The 20,799-nt window shown below is 40.6% G+C and overlaps 1 protein-coding gene across 1 annotated transcript in view; it reads left to right on the top strand.

Moving 5' to 3' along the window:
- Window positions 1–20,799, top strand: part of SLC27A2 (solute carrier family 27 member 2) — a 48,550-nt gene that overhangs the window by 17,775 nt on the left and 9,976 nt on the right. The window contains exons 3-5 of the mRNA NM_001278777.1: window positions 318–476; window positions 2,968–3,092; window positions 17,070–17,264. Of these exons, the coding sequence (NP_001265706.1) occupies window positions 318–476; window positions 2,968–3,092; window positions 17,070–17,264 (479 nt within the window). The remainder of the gene's footprint in view (window positions 1–317; window positions 477–2,967; window positions 3,093–17,069; window positions 17,265–20,799) is intronic.

Raw genomic sequence — 20,799 nt, 5'->3', positions numbered from 1 at the left:
GCCCCCACTTGTTTTTGTAAATAAAGTTTTATGGGAACAAAGCCAAATTCTTGTCGTGTCTGGCTGCTTTCAGCAAAATAGCAGTGTTGAGTAGTTGGAATAGAGACTTATGAACCTACAAACTCTAAAACATTTACCATCTGACCATTTACAGAAAAAACTTGCCAACTCCTGGTCTAACTGATCATGGCCTTCTCCTATGCAATTTTCTAACCACCAGATGGTGAATTATCCTTAGCCACATCTCTCTTCCAGACCATGTGTCTGTGAATGACCACTCTTGGTTCACACATGTCTTCTCTTCTGTGTTTACAAAGGTCTCCCGAAAGCTGCAATGATCAATCATCTTCGCATATGGTATGGAACCGGCCTTGCTATTGCCAGCGGGGTTAAGGAGGATGATGTCCTCTATACCACCCTACCCTTGTACCACAGTGCTGCGTTGATGGTTGGCTTACATGGATGTATCGTGAGTGGTAAGCTTTTCTCTCAACAAGGTGTTGGAGCCCAGGACCCATTCACATGTGCTCATAAGGAAAAGTAATACAAAATGTACTATATTCCTGTGTGCCAGGAATGGTATTTCATTCCCTTAATAATGAGGCTGTTTGGTTCATACATAGCAAGCAAGTATCTAAAAAAAAATTTATGTTTTTTCATGACTGCTTGTCTAGTAATATAATGCTAAAGTTGTTCAGAATATCAAAGAGGAAACTTCTTTAAAATATTTTAGATCTTTATCCAGGTTAAGAGAGTTTATCCTTAGATTCCATAAATAATTCTCCTATGTCATTTCTATCTTCAGAAATCTGCATGTTGATCTCCATTAGCATCTGATCTAAACTCTCCTTCGTTGTCCCATTCTACTTAATTCTTCCCTCCTCCTATAGGTACTCAGCTCTGGTCAAAACACCTGGCCTTCCATCTCTTCTCATTTCTTCTGAAACTTTAACCATTTAAATTAGAATTGCAGGAGTTCCCATCATGGCTCAGCAGAAACAAATCTGACTAGTATCCATGAGGAAGGGGGTTTGATCCCTGGACCTTGCTCAGTAGGTTAAGGATCCAGCATTGCCATGAGCTATGTTGTAGGTCGCAGACATGGCTCGGCTCCTGGGTTGCTGTGGCTGTGGCGTAGGCTGGTGGCTACAGCTCCAATTCGACCCCTAGCCTGGGAATCTCCATGTGCCTTGGGTTTGGCCCTAAAAAGACAAAAATATAAATAAATAAATAAATAAATAAATAAATAAATAAATGCATCCTTTTTCCCATCAGGAGGATTTCTGCCTCTTGTATACATTAAGGCTCAGTCTGCTAACCACCTCTTCCAGGAAGCCACCTCTAACTGTCCAACTAAGCTAAAAAACTTAATTTTTTCTCCCATGGAGCATTTCATTTTAAATAAATACATATGTATATATAGTAAGATATGTGCCTATACATGTACATATATACATATATATGATTGTCCAAGCCTCTGCTCCTTTCTCTCATCAACTTACTGATCAGCTATAAAACAGTGAAGCAACAATGCCAGCCTCCAAATCAGCAAGGAATGCTTGGACTTGACCCTTCAAGAACAAGGTGACACTGAAGCTCCCATAGGGAAAAATGAATCACTCATTCATTTGTTTAAGCACTATAGTTACACACTAAAAAAAGAAAATATGGTATTTTTAAATTTTTCTCCTAAAACACTAGACTTTTATATACTTAGAAATAGAAATAAACTAATAACATTAAAAATATTTGTGACTTTTTAAATTTCACTGTACTATATTCCATGCCTATAGATAGGTTGGAAATGATATATTATTTTTACACATTGTGTTAGTTTCCTATTGCTACTGTAACAACTTACCACAAACCTCATGGATTAAAACAGCACAGGTATATTCTCTTACTGTTTTGAAAGTCTAAAGTCCTAAAATCAAGATGTCAGTAGGGCTTCATTTCTTCTGGAAGCTCTAGGGAAGAATCTATTTTCTTGCCTTTTCTAACTTCTGGAGGCTGCCTCCATTCCTTGGTTTGTGGCCCCTTCTTTTGTCTTCACATCATTCCAACCTTTTGTTTCTGTCATTCTTCCTCCTTCTGCCCTTGACCTTCTTGCCTTCCTCTTATAAGGACCCTTGTGATTACCTTGTGCTCTCCCAGGTAATCCAGGATAATCTTCCCACTTCAAGATCTTTAACTTCATGACATCCACATAGTCCCTTTTTGTCGTGTAAAGTAGCATGTTCACAGGTTCTAGGGATTCAGATATGGACCTCTTGGAGAACCATATTCAGTCTACCTCATCTGTTAAAGAACATCTCCTACTTGCTCAAGACCATTGCCCTCTATCGCCTACAAAATTAAGTCTGGCTGTTCCACCTAGCACTTACAAACTCTCCAGGATTGCACCCATAGCATTTTCTCCAGGTTCATCTCCTTGACCTACCCACCCTTCACCAATCTAGTCATGAGCCACCTGAGCTGAGTCTTGGCCATCCCCCAACCTTCTGGACTGTGGTGTCTTTATGTTCATGCTTTTTCCTCTTCCAGGAATTCTCTCATCTTTCTCCATATTCATTTCTCAAGATCTAATTCAAATCCTACCTCTTTAAAAATATGCCTTTCTCAACCCTTGCCCCCAAGAAGAATTAATCTACACACACACACACACACACACACACACATACACATATACACACTCTCAGGGCCTTATTGAACCTCTTGTTTATTGCACACTGACTTTTATTTGAAAAATTTGTGTCTTCTCTCCCACTAGATTGAAAGCTCCTATGGGACAAAACCATGCCTTACTCATATTTTTTTTTTCTGCATTGAATATAAGCAGTACCTAGTACTTGTTTATGAATATAATTCATATTTAAATTTCTACAGTTCAAAAATGACAAATATAATTAGGGACGGGGTTTTTTGGGCAGCATTTCTTTCTTAGTATTTTCTATGCCTTCTCTGTAGGTGCTACTTTGGTTTTACGGACCAAATTTTCAGCCAGCCACTTTTGGGATGACTGCAGAAAATATAAGGTCACTGTCATTCAGTATATCGGAGAACTGCTTCGGTATTTATGCAACTCTCCCCAGGTAATGCTCCCCGTGTTTCACTACCTTTTAAAAATGTGTGAGATGGGTATTCAAGTCACTTTGAGTCATGCTATGTTTCAGCTGCTTCGGATCTATTAGTTTTTAGTTTACACTACAGTTGTTTTTCATGATAAAGTGCTTGGCACCACACCTATCAAAGAGGATTTACTAGATGGCAGCTGCTGTTAGTAACATAATTATTCCCCACCTTTGTACCTGTTTTCACATCTTACCTAGCATGTCCTCTGCTTGCTTCTCTACCTGTTTAAAGCCTACTCACTGTCGAAACCCAGTTCAAGTGATACCTCATATGTTAAACCTATTTGGGTCACCCCAACAAAAGTCATTGCTCCCTTCCCCTACATCATTTAATATCTCCTCCCTTGTGGCCCTTGTCTCACTGCATGTATTTGTCCTCATGCTTCCTTTCCTTCCTAGACTGTAAAATCATTGATGGCAAGCACCACATCTTGTCTCCTTGCCCTCTCTATACCATAAGCATGCAGGATACTTTTACTTAATGGTGATTAGCGAATAAACCCCCATGTGACTTTGAAACCATCTGACAAAAATCTGTTGCCAAGCTTAGAATAGATGCCTCAATGTAAGCAACTCTAAGGGCCTTGGATCTACCCTATCTGTGGCTAAATGGAGATCTTGATGGGGTTTTTTGAGAGAGCTACTTCTGCTCAGTCCCTCAGCTGTCATCAGAGATGGCAGCCTGACTGGGGACCAGATCAGTGTTTCTCAGCAGTGGCACTGCTGCTTTTTTGGGCCCATTCAATCTTTGCTGTATGGACTTATCTCATGCACTGTAAGATGTTCAGGAGCAACTTTGGCCTTTACCCAGAACATGCCATTATTACCCTTAAGTCGTGATAATCAAAATATCTTCAGGAGTTCCCATCGTGGCTCAGAGGAAATGACGCTGACTAGCATCCATGAGGACACAGGTTTGATCCCTGGCCTCGCTCAGTGGGTTAAGAATCCGGAATTGCCATGAGCTGTAGGGTAGGTCGCAGACTTGACTTGGATCCCATATTGGTATGTCTGTGGCGTAGGCTGGCAGCTGAAGCTCTGATTCCACCCCTAACCTGGAACTTCCAAATGCTGTGGACGTGGCCCTAAAAAAGAAAAAAAAGAAAGAAAATCACAATAAAATGAAGTGTGCCTGTAACAGCTGCATTTCAACATAAAGAAGTATAAGATGCTCTTGCCTCACTTTGTTCAGTCTCTGCCCACATGTCACCTCATCAGAGAGGCCCCTCCTACTAATTCTCAAACATACTGACCTACCCCCTACCATTCATCTCATGGGTTACTGCTCTTTGTGGCACTGTCACTCCTGACACAGTGCAGGTTTATATGACTGTTTTCTGCCTCCTCCAATTAAATGAAAGCTCCATGCACTACGGGCATTGTTGATTACCAGCTCCCCAGCACCAAGATCTGTATTTGGCACATCGTAGGCATCAACAAATTTTTCTGAATGAACCTCTAAATTCTTGCCCCTGAAATGTGTATAATTGATGGAGGGAAGTAGTGTGTTCCCCCAAAATGTTTGGACTTAACACAGATTGTTCTGATTTGGGGGCACTGATTCAGCAGACTCATTAGGGTCATAATTAGCTATAAACTAGGTGAGGATGTTTTCCATAGCAATTTCTGTTAAAGTCATTATTGAATTTTTTTTCACATTAGTATTCTATCTGGTCCTCCAGATTGCATGCCTCTCTATTAAAACCCAGAAATCCATATAGGGCCCTTGTGTTTGGCTTTTTTCTCTGCCTTCAAGGCACCCCCCCCCCTTATCACTTAGAGGTCTCCTGGGGGAGGGCATGTTATTTCTATTAGTTCTGACAGGAGCCACCCTTGAACTTGAGAAAAAAATAAACATGTTTGTGTAATAATTCTTTCGGGCTCACACAAACTCACACATACACACTCTTCCACCTTTCCTTTGTGTTAATGTTTCTCAGATGCTGGAAAACAAAGTCAGTTTGATTGGAGTTTTATATTTTCAAAATATATTATAATTGGGTGTATAGTTCATGGATGACCTCTAATCTAGAAGTAGATTTGGAGCTTCTATTGGCCCTTGCTTCACCCTGCCCCTGGGTTCTGTTTTCTGGAAAATTGTAAGAAATGCTCAAAGTCACCTCAAAAAACCTTCAGTTAAAGATTTTTTTTAATGATATGATCTCATATATAGGAAACCCTAAAGACAAAAAATTTGTTAAAACTAATAAATAGGAGTTCCTGTCGTGGCTTAGCAGTTAACAAGCCTGACTGGCATCCATGAGGACGCAAGTTCTATCCCTGGCCTCGCTCAGTGGGTTAAGGATCTGGCGTTGCCATGAGCTGTGGTGTAGGTCACAGATCCGGCTCAGATCCCAAGTTGCTGTGGCCCTGGCATAGGTTGGCAGCTACAGCTCCAACTGGACCCCTAGCCTGGGAACCTCCATATGCTGTCGGTGTGGCCCTAAAAAAAAAAAAAAAAAATGCAGAAAGACAAAAAAATAAAATAAATAAAAACAAATGAATTGAGCAAAGTGTTACAATATAAAGTTAATACTCAAAAATCAGTTGCATTTCTATACACTAACAATGAACAATCTGAAAAGGAAATTGCAAAAAAGTCTATTTACAATAGCATCAAGAAAAATAAAACATTTAGGAATTCATTTAACCAGGGAGGTGAAAGACATATAATGAAAACTACAAAACGTTGCTGAAAGAATATATGAAGACATAAATAAATGAAAATATATCCCATGTTTATGGATTGATTAGAAGGCTTAATATTGTTTAAATGCCTCTACTTCCAATCTACAGATTCAATCCAAATCCTATCAAATCCCAATGATGATTTTTGTGAAAATAGAAAAACCCATCCTAAAATTCTTATGGAATCTCAAGGGACCCTAAATAGCCAAAGCAATTTTGAAAGAGAGGAATAAAATTAGAGTACTTATACTTCCTGATTTCAAAATTTAATACAAAGCTTTAATCAAAACAGTGTGATACTAATGTAAAGTACCAATGAACAAGAATAGAGAGCCTAGGAAAAAAACCCTCACATATATGGTTAAATGATTTTTGACAAGGGGGAAAGAATAGTCTTTCCAATGAGTGGTGCTGGGAAAGCTGAATATCCATATGCAAGTAAATAAAGTTGGATCCTTACCTAACATCTTATATAAAAATTAACTAAAAATAGATCTAAGACCAAAATTTAATACCTAGGACAATAAAATTCTTAGAAGAAAACATAGGATAAAACTTCACAGCATTGAATTTGGTAATGATTTTTAAAATATGACACCAAAAGCATAGGCAACGGAAAAAAAAAAATGGACAAAGTGAACCTCATGAAAAATTTAAAATTCTGTGCCTCAAGAGACACTATCAACAGAGTAAAAATGTAACACAAAGAAGGGAGAAAATATTTGCAAGTCTTAGCTCTGATAAGGATTAATATCCAGAATATATTGAGAACTCCTAAAACTCAACAACAAAAAGTAAATAAAACAATCTGATTCAAAACTAAGCAAAGGGCTTGAATAGGCATTTACCCAAAGAAGATCTACAAATGGCCAGTAAACACATTGAAAGGATTCTCAGCCTCACTAATCATTAGGGAAATGCAAATCAAACTACAATGAGATAGCACTTCATACCCATTAGAATGGTTACTATCAAAAAAACAGAAAACAGTATGTGTTGATGAGGGTGTGAAGAAATTGGAATGCTTGTGCCCTATTGGTGGGAACGTAAAATGATACAGCTTCTGTGGAAAACAGAATGGCAATTCTTCCAAAAATTAAAAATAAAATTACCATATGATCCAGCAATCTCACTTCTGGGAATATACCCTAAAGAACTGAAGGCAAGGTTTCAGAGATATTTGTATATCCATGTTCTAATAACATTATTCACAAATAGCTAAAATGTGGATAGATGAATGGATAAACAAAGGATGGTATACATATTCAATGAAACATTATTCAGCCTTACAAAGGAAAGAAATTCTGCAGTATGCTACAACGTGGTTTGAACCTTAAGGACGTTATGTACACTGAAATAGCCAATCACCAAAAGACAAGTGGTGTATGATTCTACTTTAATGAGGTACTTAGAGTAGTCAAAATCATGGAGACAGAAAGCAGAATGGTAGTTGCTGGGGGCTGTGAGGAGAGGGGAATAGGAAATTTAATGGGTATAGAAATTTTTTGTGTGTCTTCTTAAGGCTGAACCCATGACCTATGGAGGTTCCCATGGTAGGGGTCGAATTGGAGCTACAGCTGCTGGCCTACACCACAGCCACAGCAATGTGGGATCCGAGCCGAGCCTGCCATCACAGCGCATGGCAACGCCAGATCCTTAACCACTGAGTGAGGCCAAGGATCAAACCTGCATCCTTATGGATCAAACCAGCATCCTTATGGATGCTAGTCAGATTCGTTTCTGCTGAGTCACAACAGGAACTCCTAATGGGTACAGAATTTAAGTTTTGTGAGATGAAAAGAGTTATGAATATGGATGATGATGATGGTTGTACAAGATAATGAATTGTTTAGTACCACTAAACTATACAGATAAAAATGGTTAAGATAGTAAACTTTATGTGTATTTTACCATGATTTTTTTTAAAAAATCATGATTAGGAGATCCAGAGTCTATGGATTTAAAGAGCACTTAGAGAAAGATTGTATCAAAAGGCCTTCTCAAATGTGGATATGAACTAGAACTGATGGTGGAAAGCTCCAGGTCAGAAATCTCTCACCCTTAGAGCTGCTAGCACTGGCTAGTCCTTGAGCAGCTAACACTTCCAGCAGCCCCCAGGCACTGGATATTGGGGAGGCAGCTCCTGCCTTAGCTGAATACATGTGCCATCCATAGACATGGCACAGCTCACCAGGAGAATCAGGGGCATGGTGCAAAGGTGGAGGCCACTATGCTTCTCCTCCCCCTCCTTAAACCTGTTCAGGAGCTCCCTTGGTTGAGCAGAGAACTAGGGAGGAACACACCCAGCCACCTTAGGGCAGGAGTTCAGATTTGGCTGAAGGGACTTAATGTCATTCTTAAGAAGAGGGACTCTATGTCATCCTTAAGAAGAGGGACTCTGGAGGTAGTGGGCCTGAACTCTGATTCTACTGTTTGGACAGAATGGTTAGGTTCTCTAAATATCAGCTTCCTACCAGTTAACAAGGGGGAAAATAGTACCTACCTCATAGGAGGCTGTGAAGACAAAATGAGATGTTGTACGTAAAGTTTGTGGCAAAGCACCGGACACTTAGTAAATAACAAATGGTAGCCATTATTATTATTTTCAGTGCCTAAGAATGTGTGGTTCACCATAAGTGCTCCATACATATCACTGAATGAATCAATGACAATTCTGCCCTCCGTGTGCATGAAGGAAGAAATAAAAAACATTCAAATTAGTTGATCTCTCTCATCTAAGGTCGAGTGGGGTTGGACAGCAAAGCTATTGACTCAGATAATTTTACAGTATTGTTGATGAATATTTTGTATCTATTTTACCCATTTTCCATGGTTATATTTGGGTCTTAGCATCCAGAAGTACCTGTTTATAATGAACGTCCAGTTTGGTTCATCTCACACAGTGTACAATTGTCAGCTCCAATTTTGTTTTATGTACTTGTCCGCGAAACAATGTCATTCAGGCAAAAAGTATTTATTGGAACAAGATATAGCTACAGCTGAATGTTTCTCTACTGTGATCAGGGATTGAAGCTACAGAGAGGGGTCTGAATGAGGCTTTGAACTACCTATAGGGAATGTGAGCAGGGTGGGAGGAGGAGAAGGAGGAAAAGGAGATCAGAAAAGACTTCCAGATGTCACACCTAGAAGTCCTGGTATTTGGAAAGGGAAATAGATAGACCAGAACCCTGAAACAGCTGAAGACTCAACTCACCTCCCTAGTGTTGTCTGCCTTCCTTCCAAAATTAGATAACCTCTCTGGTCCTTTCCCAGCCTGAAATGACTGTCTCTGCAGCACCTCCCTTTTGATAGAAAACAGAATGGAGAATGAATAATTTGACCTAGGGGCACCAGGAGAGAGGTAGACCAGGGGAAGGACAGAGAGCAAAAGGGAAGATTTTCAAGAGAAGATGAGTTTTGAAGGGTGCAAAGAAGTTCTCCAGCCATACAGAAAAAAGAAAGGCTAATGGTTAACTGGAACAGCATGTGCAGAACAGTGGAATGAAGGGCCTGGCATATTGGGAACTGCAAGCAATGTGCCAGCAGGCGAGACTAATTGGCTGGGCCAGGTAGCAAGAGTTTTTCTGTGCTGAGATTCAAGTGTGAATGTGATAAAACACCATTAAAGTGCCTGAGAGTGATGTGGGAGGTGGTTTATTAAGACAGTCCCTTTGGCTGCAGTGGGACAATACACTGGAGGCAGAAAGTCCTCTTCTGTAAAGCCGAAAGGCTGAATTTCACCCTTTCGCTCCTGTCAGTGGGTGCTTTCTTTTCTCCTCAGGGAGCCATGCAGAAGTACAGCATATTTGCTGTTAAGAACACAGGAAACTATATGTAATCATTTGTGATAGAACATGATAGAAGATAATATGAGGAAAATAATGTGTATATATATATGTGTGCGTGTGTGTATATATATGCACACGCACACACATATATATATGGGTCACTTTGCTGTACAGCAGAAATTGACAGAACATTGTAAATCAACTATAATAAAAAATTTTAAAAAAGAAAAACAGGAGTTCCCGTAGTGGCACAGTGGTTAACGAATCCGACTAGGAACCATGAGGTTGCGGGTTCGGTCCCTGCCCTTGCTCAGTGGGTTAACGATCCGGCATTGCCGTGAGCTGTGGTGTAGGTTGCAGATGCAGCTCAGATCCCGCATTGCTGTGGCTCTGGCGTAGGCTGGTGGCTACAGCTCTGATTAGACCCCTAGCCTGGGAACCTCCATGTGCCACGGGAGCGGCCCAAGAAATAGCAAAAAAAAAGACAAGACAAAAAAAGAAAACAGAGTTCCTGTTATGGCTCAGTGGTTTACAAACCTGACTAGTATGCATGGGGATGCAGGTCTAATCCCTGGCCTCATTCAGTGGGTTAAGTTTCCGGCATAGCTGTGAGCTGTGGTGTAGGTCAAAGACATGGCTCGATTCCTGTGTTGCTATGGCTGTGGTGTAGGCCAGCAGTTGCAGTTCCAATTCGACCCCTAGCTTGGAAACTTCCATATGCTGCAGATGTGGCCAAAAAAAAAAAAAAAAAAAAAGGACCTCAGGAATTTTTCTAAGATGGTGAATAGCTTCTGCCTTTTTATCTCTTGGAAGTCTGCCAGAAACATAAGATCTAGCATCTTTAAAACTAAGAGACTAGGCAACCAGGAACTACATAGTTGAAAAATGAAGGTCACTGGCATAGCAGGGCTGAGAGGGGTGAAACTTGAGAGGCAGTTACCAACAAGAAGGAAGCTGATTGACTTCCTGAAGCCTGAGAATTTGGAGGGACCAGATACAACGTGAGATGAGGTACCAGGCTTGAAAACAGGAGGATTTTTCCAGGTCTCTGCATGAAACAGCTACTCCTGTCTCTCACTCCTATAGGAGACATGGGGTTTATTCTCTGGAGAAAAACTAGAGAAGCTTTGAGCTTAAGGACCTCAAGGAGGGCAGGGGTGAGGCACTGAGAGCAGAGGTTGAGTAACTATCTACTTACTGGCCAGGGAGATCCCAGCTCCCTTCCCCTGCACAGCTTCCAGAACTCCAGCGGGCAGTTTATGCTTGCTAGCAAGAGACTCAGGAGGGTTATTCTTAGAAAGAACTAAATTTTCCCAGAAAAGAAACTGGACATTGGCCCACTTCCCATCACCAGGTGGTGCAGCTCACCTGGCAGTAACCCCTCCCCACTACACAGAGCTTGTCAAACATCTTTTTGTTGCCTTACTCCTACAGATGAACAGACACCGAAAGAAAGCCTCTAACAGGGAAGATCATTTTGTTTGGTTGTGCCAACAACATGTGGAAGTTCCCAGGGCCAGGGATTGAACCTGCACCACTGCAGTAAACCAAAGCCACAGCAGTGACAATGCCAGACCCTTAAACTGCTGAGCCACCAGAGAACTCCAGAAAGGTCATTTTCAAAAAAGAAAAAGCAGCATCAAAGAACAGGAGAGGAGTTCCCGGCAGTGGTTAACGAATCCGACTAGGAACCATGAGGTTGCGGGTTCCATCCCTGCCCTTGCTCAGTGGGTTAACGATCCAGCGTTGCCATGAGCTGTGGTGTAGGTCACAGGCGCGGCTCGGATCCTGCGTTGCTGTGGCTCTGGCGTAGGCTGGCAGCTACAGCTCCGATTGGACCCCTAGCCTGGGAACCTCCATATGCCGAGGGAGCGGCCCAAGAAATAGCAAAAAAAAAGACAAAAAAAAAAAAAAAGGAACAGGAGAATAGCTCCAGAAAACAGTAATTAATATTCTCAGAGATATTAGAGAAGATTTTATATGCATGGAACAAAAATAATATGCTACAAAAAAAAAGAATAAGTCCTCCTGAAAAATAAAAATATGATTTAAAAGTTACTTAACCCATAGAAAGATTAGAAGATAAAGTTGAGAAAACTTACAGAAAATTGGAGAAAAGATAAAGTAATGGACACAAGGGGAGGCAAAGTAGGAAAATTAGACAATTAATCTAAAAGAGCCAGTATCTGATTTAAAAGGAAATTGGAGGGAAAAATAGAAAAAAATGGAGAGGAGGAAAGCATTAAAGAAATAATACAGGAAAACTTCCCAGGACTGAAGGGCAGATTGAAAAGGCCAATTGCGTACCCAATAAAATCAGTGGAATTTTTTTTTAATTTTCACTATGCTCTGATGATATTTAAGACTACCGGAGTTCCCATTGTGGTACAGTGGAAGTGAATCCGACTAGGAACCATGAGGTTGTGGGTTCTGTCCCTGGCCTCACTCAGTGGGTTAAGGATCCAGCGTAGCTATGAGTTGTGGTGTAGGTCACAGACGCAGCTCGGATCTGGCAATGCTGTGGCTGTGGCATGGGCTGGCAGCTGTAGCTCTGATTAGACCCCTAGACTGGGAACCTCCATATGCCATGGATGCGGCCCTAAAAAGCAAAAAAAAACAAAAAACAAACAAACAAAAAAAAACTACCAAAAAGAGAGAAAAAAATTTATAAGAATAACATTTGAGGCATTCCTCCTGTAGCTCAGTGGGTTAAGAATCTGACTGTAGCAGCTCAGTTTGCTGCAGAGGTACAGATCCGATACCCGACCTAATGCAGTGGGTTAAAAATCCAGCACTACCACAGCTGCAGCATAGGTTATAACTGCAGCTCAGATTCGATCCCCAGCCTGGGAACTTCCGTATGCTGCAGTTGTGGCCATAAAAAAGAAAAAGGAAGACACAGGGAGTAGTGCCTTCAAAATGCTAAGTAATATTGCCCATCTAGAATTTTATATCCAACCAAATTACGAAACTGTAAAATAAGAATGTTTTCAGACATTCAGTCTTAGACAAAACTTAGTTCCCATATACTCTCCTTTAGGAAGTTCCTAGAGGAAGTATTCCATCTAAATAGGAGAGAAAAAAAAGAGGAAGACAAAGAATGAAGGAAAAAAAGATAAAGGGTATTCCCAGGCCTAGAAAACAACTAGTCCAGATTAGAGCAGAGATAAAAGGAAGAAAAATGGTAAAAAGGAAATTAAGTCATCTGGTAGATTTCACCATGGGGAATATTGTATTTAGAGCTTTGGGGGAGTAAGGAAAGGACTTCAAAGAGAAACTAAGACAATGAAGCAAATGGGCAGGGAGACATTTATCTCAGGAAGGTCAAAACGTTTGTTCAAAAAATGTGTTCCTCATATATTGCTTAGCTCATCGGTGGTGGATTAGGAGCAAAGTAATGTGAGCACTGAACATTGATTTACCCAAAAATTGTGATTTTGGAAAAATGGGACGGAGTTTACTCCTTATCCAGCTCAGTAGGAAATCAATAAATAATGCCTAAAATGATTATCAAAAAATAAAAAATAAGTATTTAATTTAGAAATATGGAGATAAGAAATAGCTACTAGGATTAAAAATTATCTGCCTCTGGGTGGTAGGCTGGATGCAAAAGATGAGGACAGATAAGTGGAGTAACAGCATTCTGCATTTCAAAGCTTTCATTTCAATCTGATTCTTAAAATGTACATGTCACCTTTTTTTTTTTAATTAGGGAAAAGGGTGTTTTATGAAGTCATGTAGATTTGGGCTTAAATTTGGGGGCAACTATGTTGCTCTCTGTGTGATCTTGGGAAAATTATTTTAAGCTTCTCAAGGCTCTATTTCCCGGTGGTAATGTGAGGCAAACACTTGATTCCATCTCCCATCCTTACAACCTTAAGTAAAATAGTGCAGGGCAATTGCCTGTCACATAGTAGAGCCCTCAATCAAAGCTTTTGCCTCCTCTGACTACCTGGTGCCCTCATGGGACACCCTGACTTCTTACCCTTCTTCAGTTGTTCAATCTCGGTGCGGATTAAAGTCCTCTAGGTGTGTTTGCCTATTGTGCCTCACCTCTAATTGTGGAACAGAATGTTCTATCTTTGTTAAATTAAAAATGAGCAGGTGACCCTTGACCTAGAATAACAGCACGTTTGAAGGGTAGCTTTGGTGATGAAGAAATCCCGTTTCTCCTTTTGGAGAAATACCCGGAGTCCAGGATCTCCATGTCTATGTCCACAAACACTTCCAGCCTAGAGCTTTAATCTCTTCTGCTGGTGTAATAAGATCCCTCAGTTTATGGTGAAAACTGAGCCAAAGTTATTATGACTATGAGCCCAGCTACCTGCCACCCATAGGTAACAGCTGCACCTGTGAGGCTGACCCACTTCCCACTTATCCAGGGCACTGCAGCTTCTTGCACCCAAGTCCTGCCCTGATACTAATGTCCCGGCCATTAACTGCTCAACAGGGAAGTTGAGGGTTTCCTGGTGCAGCTTATTTCTTCTTTTATTACCAGAATGGCCCTGTGTGTAAAACACTCATCCAGGCACTGTGGCTGAATATAGAGCTATTTGGCCTCAAAGGAGCTTACAGTCTAATGGGAAAGATGGATGTTTACCACCCATTAGACAAGGAAATGAACTAAGAGGGTGATTGTGGGCCGCATATGGAAGAAGTGAGGTTTTAAGTTTACACACTGGAATACTACTTTGGAGCTTCTCATGCAGGTCTGGGACCAGGTCAGCCCCAAGTCAGGTGATTCTTTTTAAAAGAAAGTATTTCACACATATTTGTGATGTTTTATTCTCAGAGTGGCAGTGAGGAGGCAAGGGTGGTCTCTGGAAAGGGATGATCCTTGTTGAGGAGAGAAGTGCCTTATGGACAGGGTGACTCTATAAACCATTATCCAAACAGGAACATTTGAGAGTGAAAGGAGTGTAGTTAAAAAGCACATCGGGACAATAGGCACAAATCTAGCAAGCCAGATCCACGGTCTCCAGACTTATACATTCTTGGGAATTATAAAACAGAATTGATTCAGTGACTTTGAGATGGGCGAAGCTGGTGAAGAGAGTAGATTGCCACTTAGTCAGAATGAATAGGTTTATTCAGGTTCAGAAGTCTTCAAAGATAAGTCTCCTCAACACCGTGGTTAAGAACCTCTGGCAGTGCAACTAGAGACTCATACTAAGTGAAGTAAGTCAGAAAGTGAAAGACAAATACCATATAATATCACTTATATCTGGACTCTAAAACATATAGCAAATGAACCCATCTACAAAAAAGAAACAAACTCATGGACTTGGAGAACAGACTCGTGGTTGCCAAGAGGGAGAGGGAAGGAGTGGGATAGACAGGTAGTTTGGGGTTAGTAGGTACAAACTATTCCATTTAGAATAAAGCATTGAATCCTACTGTACAGCACAGGGAACTATATACCATTTCTTGTGATAGAACATGATGGAAGGTAGTATGAGAAAAAGAATCACACACACACATATATATGGGTCACTTTGCTGCACAGAAGAAATTGAACAACACTGTTCATCAGCTACACTTTAATAAAAAAAATAATTTAGAGTTCCCATTGTGGCGCAGTGGTTAATGAATCCGACTAGGAACCATGACGTTGCAGGTTCGATCCCTGGCCTTGCTCAATGGGTTAAAGGATCCGGCATTGCCGTGAGCTGTGGTGTAGGTTGCAGACGCCGCTCGGATCCGGTGGCTACGGCTCTGATTGGACCCCTAGTCTGGGAACCTCCATATGCCAAAAAGCAAAAAATAATAATAATAATAATTTTTTATAAAGAACCACTAGCACAAAGCCCATAGTCTCTCTCTCTACACATTACCTCCTCAAAAAGACTGCACAAGGGGCCCAGTTTTTACCAGTAACAGGTGTTAGACTCCTGAAAGAGCGTCACCACCTAAATTTTGACCATAAAGCTACTGAAAAGTGGAAGGCATCTACACTGCTCCTCCCCTGGCCCCTTGGCTCCTCTCACATGGAAACCAGTTAATCATTTGGTTGGTTTTTAAGTGCTGTATCAAAAGTCCTCCCCTTGATAGAGAACTGTCAGCCTCTCTCTTTAGTTTTTTCCTAGAAAGCATCTCTTATTCCAAAATCACTTCACAGTGATTTCACAGAGTAGGATATAATGTAGAAAAATGCTCTTTAGAGCATTTGTTCTTTTAATCAAGTTGCTGTTCAGAGAAATTCTTATTTCATAGGCAAGGAGAATCCTAGTTTCCTGGCACTTCTACCTCATTCCGTCCTGTTTTCTGTTAGAGCAAAGGTCATCCAGTTACCAGTTTTGCAAGTTAACATTAAACTTATTTACCTGTCCCTCTAGGCTGTGATCTCCTGCCTGGCATCACATTAGCTGCCTTATTAATATAAATTATCTGGGATAGAATATGATAGGGGATGATATAAGAAAAAGAATGTATGTGTGTGTGCGCGCGTATATATGTATACACACACACACATTCTGTATATATATATATATACACACACACACATATATGTATGACTGGGTCACTGCAGTGCAACATAAATTGGCACAACATTGTAAATCAACTAGACTTTAATAATAACATATATATAATTATCATTAAAATTACCCTAGGTTTGGACATATTTGTAGGGCCTCATATATATGGTTGAATGGAAAGCAACCCAGTCCTCACCCACTCCTCTTGCTGATACAGGCTGTGCTTTCAGTTCTTATACTCAGAACAGCTTTTCCTTTGTGATATTTATTTATAGCAAAGCCTATTCCTCCCAGGACACCTGAGGCAACTGGGAGCCAGCTTCCGCTGTCTCTCCTCCTTCCCGTCCCATCAGGACCGTTTCATTGTATTGGTTCAGTTCTACCTGCTCTTGTGACCTCTGGGTCTATCTGTTAAATGAGCATGAGATCAGCAGTCTTCTCTCCAGTCCTGCCAGGCCCTCCCATGAATTCTCTGTAATGACCTACAAAAGATAATTCTCTCTCTCTCCCTCTCTCCCTCTCTCTCTCTCCCTGGACTGCATTCCTATTTTCTTCTTCCTTATCAAGTGGAGGTCGTTGCTTCAGATTGTGTCAGTCTCTGACAGACCTTCCCCATGGGGCGCTTCCTTTCTGGCCTTTCCCTGAGGTTGACCAGCCTCATCAAGAAAACCATCAACCCATGATTTAAACTTCAGATTGGGTATGGATGAAATGTTGGCAGCACTTAATTCTGTCAAATTGTCTCACCCTGACTCTTAAAAATTAAAATGGAAAAGTCCAAGACTTGCGGCTTCCAAATCAGAATTCCCACCATCAGCCCATACTGTGAGAGGGAGGGGGACTAACATGTAGGGGTGACAGAAAAGGCAGGCACTGAGGTGAATTCATAACCAACATAAACACGGAGAAACATAAAGGCCACTATGAATATGAAAGTACAGGCTCCAAAGGTATTTTAATTTGGTCTCTTCTTCTTCCTGCTGCAGAAACCAAATGATCGTGACCATAAAGTGAGAATGGCCATGGGAAATGGCTTGCGAGCAGATGTGTGGAGAGAATTCATCAAGAGATTTGGGGACATTCACATATATGAATTCTATGCTTCCACTGAAGGCAATATCGGATTTATGAATTACACGAGAAAAATTGGTGCTGTTGGAAGAGTTAACTACCTACAGAAAGTAAGTATACTGAAAAACGAGGGCATCTCTAGCCAGCTTTCAGCTTTAGAGATTTCTAAAAACCTCTATGAAGATGATATTATCAGAATTCCATCCAGCCTCAGAGCCACGGCCCAGCCACATCACCAAGAGATGTTTTGCTCATTGTCTGTGACCATGACCTAAAAATGATGAGATCCTCTGATTTTAAAATCTTTATTTCTGTTGATAAGAGCCCATTATGCCTTTTTCACCTGTAACTTGTGTAAGTCTTCTAATGCCGTTTATGCTTGTATGTGATAAAACACCTGAAGTTTATTAGTTCTGGACGTTTACCACACACTGTGAAATGCGGTATTTCCCTGTGTGTTGCCATCATCTGGGGTGTGTGTTGCCATCATCTGGGGAAATTTTTCTATGTATAAGATGCAGGGACCCACCCCCTGAGCTTTAGATTCAGTTCTTTGTGGGGGCCCACACATCAGTGTTTTTTCCAAAGCTATACAGTTAAAGAACCACTCCTTTGAAATTATACACCAAAGTGTGTTTGACATAAGAACCAATGTTTTGGTTATGTGTAACTTGGTGAACTTCCTTTGGTATAAATAGTAAACATAGTCAACATGATGATGTGGAGCTAGAATGGGTCCTGGTGACACCATGGGTCATCTCCTCCTAAACCCAAGACAATGGTCCTGAGTTAAATTGTCTTTCCTCAGCCATCTGAGTTTTATCCTTATACCAAATTGTACTCAAGGAACAGGACTTAGGAAAATGCACAATTATAAATAAGAAAGAATATGTAGCAACTTCAGCTAAATGGAATATCTCTCTTCTTGTGTATTTTGATTAAGCAATGCCTTACTGTATAAAAATAAAATTGTAATCTTGGCGGGGTCGGGGGAGAACCACTCCTTTGAGAGAACCAGATGCATCCCAGTTCTAGGACCTAGTAAACATTTTGTGTTCACCTACTAACTACACCAGAAAGATACTTCTTATGTGAAAGCCAGCTCAAACAGCAGTCTCTTTTCTCTCTCAGTCATGTTATTGCATCATCTCCAGAAAATCTCTTTGCCTTTTACTGTGCTCGAGCAGTCAGTCTTCCGGATGACCACGTAGTCTGCACAATTCCAGAAACTGTCAGCAAATGCTGAACCTTCTCTGGCTTGAGCAGTCCTTACTGTTATTAATGCCTCTGGCACTTATCCCACCTGGGCATGAAACAGCCACAACAGAGCTCCCTGGCAACTTGTGTCCCCAGGGACTGATCAGCAAAGTACAAAGAACAATAGTCCATGTGCATAAAAAATCTGGTCCAGAGATAAAATTTCACCACCAGCACAGACTAGCTGCACAACTTCGGGCATGCACTTGGTGCCCAACTTCAGAATCTATAAAACAGAGATAGAAAGAGAAACTATAGAGCCTTGTGCCTGGCCAAAAGTCAGTGTTAATAAAAGGAAAGAGGGAGTTCCTGTCATGGCGCAACGGAAACGAATCCACCTAGGAACCAGAAGGTTGAAGATTCGATCCCTGGCCTTGCTCATCCCATGTTGCCTTGAGCTGTGGTATAGGTCGCAGATGCAGATCAGATCTGATATTGCTATGGCTGTGGCATAGGCCAGCAGCTGTACCCCTAGCCTGGGAATCTCTATATGACGCAGGTGCGGCCCTAAAAAGCAAAAATAAATAAATAAAAATTTTAAAAAATAAAAGAGTTGTTAAAACGATTGCATTAAATAGGATTTAGCCCAATGTCTGTCATATAATAGCCTTGAATAATTATTAACTATAAAGATTATTATCATTCCGTTCCTTATATTCTGACCTGGTCTCCAGGCATTCCCAAGTCCAAGGAACCCCTCTGACAATAACAGCCAAATCTACATGACACATGTAGTCCCTCCACTTCCTCCACACCTGTGCCAATATTTTAGTCCCTACCTACTTGTGGCTATTTAAATTGTGTCCATTTTTTTTCTTTCTACAGCCATGCCCAGGGCATCTAGAAGTTCTCAGGCTATGGGTTGAGTCATAGCTGAAGCTGCTGGCCTATGCCACAGCCACATGGGATCCAAGCCACATCTACGGGCAACATCAGATCCTTAACCCACTGAGCAAGGCTGGGAATCAAACCCGAATTCCCACAGAGACTGCATCAGGCCTTAACCCAAGCCACAATGAGAACTCTATAAATTGTGTCAGTTTTTAATCAGTTCTTCATTCACCCTAGCAACATTTCAAGTGCTCAGTAGCCACGTGTTTAGTAACCCCCACATTGAGTGGCACAGTTATAGGACATCTCCGTCATCCTAGAAAATTCTACTGGGCAGCACTGATACAACCTGAGCATTGATTTCCTTCTCACTGGGACTGCTATTGAGTCAGTCAGGCTTCTCTGTTTAGCTTCAGGCCAACCTGGACTAGAACAAACCTTGGAGATGCAGACTAAATGCAGTTCAAAGCAAAAGAGAGCAGAAAGCTGAGCTGAAGCCTGGTACAAGCTATCTATGTGGTCACTACTGACCCTCAAAAGTATGAATTGCAGGAAAATTTTTATTTCAAACCAGACCTGACGACCTAAGAAGTTGGTGCTGTATATTCCTGGTTCCTTGCTTCTCATCCATTGAGTGCTGTTTTATTGTCAGCTTTTCTACTTTAAACAAAACCATGTTTTTTAACTAAAAAAAAAAGAAGAAGAAAATGCCCTTGCATTTGATAGGGAAAGAAGCTTTAGTTACTACCCCAATTTTTTTACATTCTTGCAATTAAAAAAGATTTACATTCGTCGACTTGTTTTTAATGGCCATCGGCTACTATGAAACTGTATGATCAGTTAATTTACCATACAGATTTGAATATAAACTTGAAATGGACATAGTAATTATATTTAAAATTATATATAAATACTGCCATTATTTGTATTTTTCTGTAAAATACAGAATATACTTATTGCTCTTACTGAATTATATAACTTTAAATTCTTATGCCATTGAATTATAATGATATAAATTCTGGTGGAATTATAATAATTTTATAGCCATGGGCATGAAATAAATTATACTGTGGAATCGGAATGTGAAACATCTAACAGTGGTGTATTAAGGATACACAAGAATTTTTTTAATTTTTTAAATTATAGTTGATTTACAATATCCTGTCAATTTCTGCTATACAGCAGAGTGAACCACTTATACATACATATACTTTCTTTTTCTCATATTATCTTCCATCATGTTTTATCACAAGTAGTTGGATATAGCTCTCTGTGCTATACAGTAGGACCTCATTGCTTATCCTTTCTAAATGTAACAGTTTGCATCTACTAACCCCAAACTCCCAGTCCATCTCACTCCCTCCCCCTCCTCCTCCCCCATGGCAAACACAAATCTGTTCTCCATGTCTGTGAGTCTCTTAGACACACAAGATTTTTAAAATGCACATGTGATATGTCCACCAAAAATACATGTATGAGAATGTTCGTAAAAGCTTTATTTGTAATAGGCCAAAAACTACAAATGGTCCAAATGTCCATTAACAGAGGGAGATAAAC

The sequence above is a fragment of the Sus scrofa genome, chromosome 1 (genome assembly GCF_054392235.1).
Source record: "Sus scrofa isolate SSC_HxYL_T2T_F1_AM1 chromosome 1, Sscrofa_HxYL_maternal_Yorkshire_Landrace_v2.0, whole genome shotgun sequence".
Lineage (NCBI taxonomy): Eukaryota > Metazoa > Chordata > Mammalia > Artiodactyla > Suidae > Sus > Sus scrofa.
Note: the sequence above shows the minus strand (reverse complement) of the source record. Positions and strands in the feature narration are given on the sequence as shown.